We start from the raw sequence: 7,981 nt of genomic DNA, 5'->3' as shown, positions 1-7,981 counted from the left end.
TAGGGCCTTTTGGGGAGCAGTGGCTGCTACCTCTGTACAGAGGAGTGTGTGGGTGACAATAAAAATCAATGACATAAATATCGCATGAAATGCGACATGGCCATTCAGACTGAAGTCGCATTGCAAATCATCGGATATGTATCCAATTTAGGACCACATATGAAAGTGGCCTGGGCCTGATTTGAAAAAATCGTGTTTGTGCTGTTCACACTGTCATAAGGAAATCGGATATGGGTCACATTTGGGCAAAAAGATCGGATTTGAGCCACTTCAGCCTGCAGTGTGAACATAGTCTTAGTTGAGGTTGTGGTCTGCATTGATACTGATTATTTCTTTTCACAGACTCGAGTGCCCACCCAGGGCCAGATTCAAGCCCAGGCAGGACAGACCGCTCAGGTGACCCTCACCAAGCCTCCTGTGGTATCTGTGCCGGCTGTGGTCTCATCAGCAGGCGTCACTACACTGCCAGTCACTGTAGCTGGCATTAGTGTGGCTATTGGTCAGGCCCAAAAAACAGGTGTGTTACAGATTTTGCCGGGTTTTTTGAACAGTGTAGAATTTTTTTTTTTTTTTTTTTTTTTTTAAACTTTGACTTTGACTTGACTGTTGCTCCTCCTGTCCATGTGGGCTTTATAGCCAAGCAGCTGCAGTAATCAAGGAACTAATGTCCCACTTATCTCATGGATCCATTGCTGTTATTTTAATCATATGTACATACCACAAACTGGAATACAAATCAGAGCAGGCAGCAGTATTTGTTGTTGACTGGACTGGCATCACTTGTGTTGGACTTCCTTTTTGTGACATTCTAATATTGCAACAAAATGTGCTGTTAATTATTACACAGACTTCCTTAGGTTCTCATGGTTTTTTTTCTTTTTGTTCTCTCTGCCAGGTGGGCCCGTGCTGACGCCATCCTTCCCCCCGATGCAGGTCCAGCAGCTGCTTCAGATGAAGAAACAGCAAGCAGCAGCCGCAGCCCAGCAGAAAGCGGGGCAGCAGCAGCAAGGGCAGACCACTGTACAGCAGAAGGTAAACAAACACACACCAATTAGACACTGAATTTTCACATGTTCACAACAGTGGTATACATTTTGTAGCTAAAGTAAAGTAGTTCAGTAGAAATGCTTGGAAAGATAAAGTGCTTTAAATAACTATTATGACCAGCAGGTCACAGTGCAGCCAGCCCAGCAGCCACAGCAAAAGGTGACCTACACTGCTGCCACCCAACTGCAGCCGGGCATCAAGACCCAGTTCTTCACAACATCCATCGCCCAGGCGCAGAAACCCTCTGGAGCCCAACAACTCCAGGTACATCATCAGTGGCAGTCACTATTGCAGAGTAAATATTTGCAGATTAACAATGAGTGTGTTTGTTGACATGAGATTTTCTTGTTTACTTCTCTTATCAGGTGCCTAAGATCCCTCAAATAGTGCAGCAGCAGCCTACTGTGGCCAATATTCAACAAATCGTGTCTTCTCCTCAGCAGGTAGGCTTTTAGGCTGAGCACTGATCCTGACAGTAACTTCTGTATAGCTGATCACTTGAACATGTGTCTTGAACTCTGTCGCTAAGCTGCATGATAGACTCGTCTCCACCTGAGAAGGCTCAGGTCCTCAGGCAGAGCCTTTATACTCTAGGCTGTGGGCTCATTTCAGTTTTTAATTTCGAAGTTTTTTTTAATGATTGATCAAGAGCTCTGTAAATGCAGTGGAATGGATCATATCAAACTCTCTAACAGGATTTAAGCGATTTGAGTCATTTCTCTTCAGATCCAGGCCCAGCCTCAGACTGTGACTCTGACCCAGGCAGCCACATCAGCTCCGGCTCACCTCACCTCAGATGCAGACGCCTCCCCCCCACAGCCCAGCCCAGCAGCCTCCGGCACCCTCTGCTGCCGAGTCCCCAGTGCAACAGACCGCTCAGCCCACCAAGGGTCAAGCTCGCCAGGGGGGCATTAGGGCCAAAACTCCTGCCAAGCCTACTGGGGGGGGCAGCTAGGACATTCACACTAATGAAAAGGCGTTTTTCTGCAGTAAAGATGTGACAGTACTGAAGTTGTTTCATTCTCATAGAACCCACAGCAGCTGCAGACGGAGACAGGCGTCCCACACCAAATATCAACCTCACCCCGGCCGTCCCCAACTTGACCTGAGCATAAACTGTGTTCAACATAATACATGTCACTATTTTGGCTTATACCTAAATTGTTAAATCATTCATGGCGCTTCTGCCTGTATTTCTGGTGAGATCTAGATATGGCATTACTAAATCAACTATGTTACTACAATTCTTAGTAGGATTCAAGAAATGTGGAATGTTTCTTGACATTATTGCAAACACAGAATGACAGGCACAACAGTCACGCCTTTAAAGCGATGATTATAATCATATTCAACAGATATCAGAGGGCTTATGGGTAAATCTGCATTGGGAAATGAGCTGTCCGTTAGATGAACTGTATTCATAAATAGATCATTTTATGTCTAATTTACCTTGTTGTCTATAGATACTGAATGGCAAAATGATGCACGTTCCTTTAGTCATTTGTTTTTTGTACTTTAGTATCTTGTTTTCTCATATATCGTCTTTTTTTAATTGTCAGAAAAAACTTGTAAATAACAAAAAACATTTGTACTTGTAAAGTAGTTGTGTTTTCATTAAGGTTTTTCAGCCTAATTGTAATAAAGTGTTTTGTTTTTATACACAAATTCATCTTTTTTCCTTTGATTGTTTTTCATTAAATTCATTCTAAGTACTCAGAAATCTTGTGAATTTTTATCACACATTCCCTGGCTTTGTTTTAGCACCTGCAGTGTTGTGATGAATGGTGCTGCATTAATAGAGTTCATTACCAAGAGCTTTGAGCTGTACAAAAACACTTGACACCACAAATTTGTATTGAAAGCTGTTGATCTTGAGAAGAGGTTTGAGGTTGGCAGCCAGCGTTTTGCTCTTCAGACAGCCTAAGGTGCTGGAGACTAGAAAGCCCCTCTCAGTACTGTCTGCTTGGCTTTACTGGTGAATGTCCGCTGAATAAGTCAGACACAAGGACAATGAAGCAGAGAATTATCCCAGCCATTAAACATTTATCTTTAGTCTGTTCCCTTTGCAAACTTCCTATAAATCAGGAAAATGCAGTCAATTGAAAAAGCTGCTTGCAAAAAGAATGGATGCACATGTGGAAGTGGCCATGGGGGGGCACTGTGATATCGGTGTCACCCTGCACCCTCTCTGAAGACGGCTCACAACTACTCTGGATTTTCCGATCCATTGAAATTTCCCATCTGCTCCTTAGATTACACCGTGCCTCTCTCCTCTGCACTGGCATTCGGTGACCGGTTCACATTCACCACTGAATGAGTGAGACAAGGGAGATGAGGTGGAAGAATGGACTGAGAGATGAACAGATGGACAAAGCTGTTGTTTTGGGCCTCAACATCATCCCTGTGCTCAACTTCATTTAATTCTACTTCGAAAAACTGGCTAGAGTATTATTTTTGTTTTGTTTTTTTTACTGAGTGACATGAAGGTCACAAACAAGAAGTTCAGTCATTTGTACATTTATTAAAGCTGGGGGAGGGGACAGTTGGCAGGCTTCAGTGCATGCGAGTTGTCATTGTGTGGCTGAGAGAGGATGAATCACACCGCTTCAAATGACACATCCTCACTAGCTTCACACCTCCTCTCTGTGAATATGAGCATTTGTTAGAGAGCAACAGAGAAAACCCAGCTGTAAGCATGTGTGTAAACATTTTCCACTTTGCTGCCATCCACCTTTTATTTGAATATCAGTTTACAGCATATAGTGTGGGGGTAAGCGCAGTTTTCACACACAAGTGTTAGCATGCAACACACAGTGTTTTCACTTTGATCTAATCCCAGGAAGCAAAACTCTGACCCAGGAAATGGGTGAGATGTTTCTAGCTAAAAGTTAGGTGTGTAGAAAGCAGCACGTTGAAGTGCAGGCTCGTATTTTGAGCTCTTTACTTCCAGCAATAAAAATCATGCATTAGGAGTGGGGCTGCTGCTGAGGCCATCAGACTCGGTTTCATCTTTCTGCTCAGACACCAGCCTTCCTGCCATATGAGTGTTTACCTCATGGGGGTCTTTAAAGCCACTGAAGAGTGTCAAATATGAGGGCTGCTGTTTTCTCTGTTGTGTGTTTTCCTTCATTTGTGCTGAGCCATGAACAAGAGCCCCCTGAGCGTATCAGAGAGCAGCGGAGCCATGTGAATGACAGCCTCTTGTAATCAAGATGATACAATCACTATGTGTGTTGACACTACAACAGTGGAGAGATCAACGCAGTGAGGCCTTTGTTGTTGCCTTAGAGACAAGCAGGGCTGAAGGCAACAGATGCAGAGACAAGCTCAGCATGCCAATGGGGGGCATCCAGGTGCGAAGGATCCTATGGAGGTTTGTCATGTCAGGGCTCAATGTTGCTGCAGCCTGCAGAAGATAAAGGCCAGCTCCTTTGTCTCTAACATCCTGGCTAGGTACTGATCACACAGCCCTCGGCGCTTCCTGCTAATGATGCTCCTCCAATGATGCTGATGATCAGCGCTATTGGACAAGAAACAGGCCATCTATACTGAAAGGTTGCTATGGCAACCCACTGCGACCCCCTTTAGTGCAAATCACAGGGCTGGTGGAACAATGGTCTATGAGGCGCACACACTGGCAATACAGCTTTTCAGACATGGCTCAGTTCTACTTCCCTTTAAATCAATGATCACGCCACTTTATTCAACATTAGGAGCAGAAAGTAAATTTCATACTGCTTATGTGCCCTTAAGCAAGGTGCAGAACACTCAGTCATTCCTGTGGAGCTGATTTATGCCAAACAGACATTGTGCAGGTTAGAAAATAATCTTCAGCAGCTTTTGGGTGATATTAAAATGCTGCCTTTCTGATCCGCAGCCTACTAACGAGAATAATAGATGAGATAGTTTCTCTGATGTGCTTCCATAATGAGACAGCTTTGCTTTGTCTCTTCTTCTCCCTGTGCTCCTTAAGCCTCCTACATGCAGTGATACTCATGAGGCCACTACAGGACAGGCCTTTTACTCTATGTAATTGATGAGTCACAGGTCTGTCGGATGATTTCACTGAACTGCAGGGGGACCACGGTGGCAGGGGGGCATGTGCCAGTGGTAATTGCTCTGCATGGAAGGCGGGGTGAGAGAGCAGTAGAGCCAACACACTCCACTTCCCTTGACATGGTGATAGAAAGTTTCATTCGGCACTTTGAAAACATACCGCTGAGATCTACATTAGAAGACACTCTCTGCTCCCACCTCCCACTCATTTACTGTGAATCTCTCTTTCTCTCTTTGTGACTCCTACTCTTCTTCCCTGCTTACCTCTTCCTCTTTGCCTGCTTCTGTCAGCTCCCTACGCTCAGACGCTCTTATCTTCCACACAGACGTCTTGTGGTATGACATGTAAGCGAGTGGCTGTGAACCACAAAGTGGATCTCTGTCTACTCTCTGAGTCTTAGTGATAACCTTGGCTGAGGGGTGGCTCTGCTGTGCTCTGCCTGCCGGCACTGTCCTCCCCACAAGCCCCTCACTCCTCAGCCTCAGAGAGACAATTAGATACCCTTTACCGAGTCAACCTGAATTGCACTCCTCAGTTTTAGTTTCTATCTTTCTGGTAGTAAATTCAATCATCCCCTGTAATTAAAAAAATGGGTTGGAATATGAATCATAATCTCTTTCTCATGACATGTTTCTTATGCTGTCTTGTATGTATTGGCAAACAGCTACTAATACTGGGAAAATGTATTCCTATTTGCCCTGCTTATCAGTTTATGTTTTATGTATTGCAGCAGTAGTTTAGTGTTGCACCTTAAGTTGGGGAAGTGCAAGACTGTCTGACACATTAAAATAAGGATGGACAAAAAAGAAGCAGCAGATACCAAAATATCCTTAATTTCAGTCCTTAGTATGGATGTCAAAAACATTGAGTACATTACCCATAATGCTTCTGCATTAGCTTTTTATTAGACTTTTACGTGTCTACCATTTATAACACAAGATTAATAGTCTGTAACAGGACTAATAGTCTGTTGCATACTTCAGACGTTGGATTTTATGATGGGGACGCAGATAAGGTTTTCTTCTGCTGACTCTTCCATGAAGGCCTTGTCTGTGCAAGCATCGCTGCACAGTGGAACGGTGCACCACCACTCCTGAGTCTGCTAAATCTTCCTGCAGGTTTTTTGCAGTCAAATGGGGGTTTTGATTTGTCTTTCTGACCAGCATACGAGCAGTTCTGTCCGAGAGTTTTCTTGGTCTTCCAGATCTCATCTTGACCTCCACAGTTCCCCTGATCTGCCATCTCTTATTTACATTTCTTACTGTGGAAACTGCAAGCTGACAACGCTTTGCTATCTTCTTGTAGCCTTCTCCTGCATTGTGGGCGTCAATAACTTTCATTTTCAGGGTCTTACACAGCTGCTTAGAGGAACCCATGGTTGCTGGGTGTCCACAAGTGTGTGCACAAGGTTTGAAGAGTCAAAGTATTTGTACAGCTTTGAAATTGGCATTTACCAATGACAGCTGTTGCTGTGCATCAGATCTAACGAGCTGATTAAGGTCTGATACCTTGTGAGAGACTTTGAGACTCTGGAACTCTTAGGGTGCCCAAACTTTTGCACCATGCCATAATAATGTTTTTATTTTTTATTTTTGTTCAATTTATGGCATAAGAAGTAACTATGCATCACTGTTTGCTGAAAATATTGTGCATTTTTTCCATTTCCAAGAGAAACTGTGTTAACATCTGTTCAAATAAAAAATCACCAAAATCTGTTATTTATCAAGGGGTGCCTAAACTTTTGCATAAGACTGTATGCTAGTGCCTCCATGAGGCATAGAGGAGTTTTGAGCTAAATGCTAACATCAGCACGTTAACACACTGGTGTTTAGCGGGTATAAACATTAAACCTCTTAGTTTTTCAGCCTAATATTTGCTAATTAGCACTTAATGAAGAAGTCACAATGTCAGCAGAATGGGAGGAACAAGAAAAACATCTTGGGAGTGTTCAGGCATTATTTCATCATTCCCACCAGATAAATGATCTAAAATTAACTGTTTTTGTGGTGTTACCTGTTTATAGCACTCAGTACAAACAGTCTACAGCTCCTATAAAATTTGCAGTATACATTGCCTTAGTGTTTATGGGGCTTTTTCAATGTAAATGCTAGCAGTGGTGCATTGGCAGCCATTCTATTAATAGTGGTGACACCATCAGTAGCCACAGGTACAGCTGGAGCTGATGGGAATGTAATTTGTTTGAGGATATAAATCAAAGCATTTGACAAATTAAAATTTCTTCTAGTTGATAAAAAGTGAAGGGATCACAAAAGATAATTGAAATAATCTTGAGGTTAGCTGGAATGTCTGAACCAAATTTCATGGCAGTCCAAATATTGGTTGAGACATTTGACTAAAGAATCAATGTATCAGCGGTGCTGGTGGCTCTAAATGTCAGTGATTCACTTTTGCCATTGGGATTCATCCTCTAGGGAACATGAATGTCTGTAGCGTACAAAAATACACTGCAATAGCTGTTAAGACATTTCAGCCCTGAACAGTGGGCGGCCTACTGATTGCCATCCATTCATTTTTAGTCACACTGCCAACTCAAGGCAAACCCAAAATAAGCCTGCTGACATCATTAGAGTTCTTCTTGCAGGCATTTTAATAAAGAAGAAGACATTATAAGGCTGTGTAGTACTAACTACAATTATCAGGCAGAGGTGTAGCTGCTGCATTACAGACTGGAGAGAAGAGACACTCTTTTTTCCCCTGACTGCTCTGTAGCAAAAAGCCAAGTGGCTAATGATTAAACCACCCAGCTCACCCCATGACACCACAGCACAGGGTGGTCTGGGATGGGGGGCAAGATAAAATATAGAATGATGTTTGGGGGATGGGTGTGTTAGATGTAAAAAACATGGATGACAACCC

The 7,981-nt window shown here is 43.2% G+C and overlaps 1 protein-coding gene across 1 annotated transcript in view; it reads left to right on the top strand.

The window, feature by feature from the left end:
* Positions 1 to 1,962, top strand: part of ep400 (E1A binding protein p400) — a 39,625-nt gene extending 37,663 nt beyond the window's left edge. Inside the window, 5 exon segments of the mRNA XM_020590420.1 lie at positions 343 to 517; positions 896 to 1,032; positions 1,168 to 1,311; positions 1,413 to 1,490; positions 1,774 to 1,962. Coding sequence (XP_020446076.1) covers positions 343 to 517; positions 896 to 1,032; positions 1,168 to 1,311; positions 1,413 to 1,490; positions 1,774 to 1,962 — 723 coding nt within the window.
* The last annotated feature ends 6,019 nt before the right edge of the window (positions 1,963 to 7,981 follow it).

This window comes from Monopterus albus, unplaced genomic scaffold (assembly GCF_001952655.1).
Source record: "Monopterus albus unplaced genomic scaffold, M_albus_1.0 scaffold12.1, whole genome shotgun sequence".
Classification (NCBI taxonomy): domain Eukaryota; kingdom Metazoa; phylum Chordata; class Actinopteri; order Synbranchiformes; family Synbranchidae; genus Monopterus; species Monopterus albus.
This window is presented reverse-complemented; position numbering and strand designations above follow the sequence as displayed.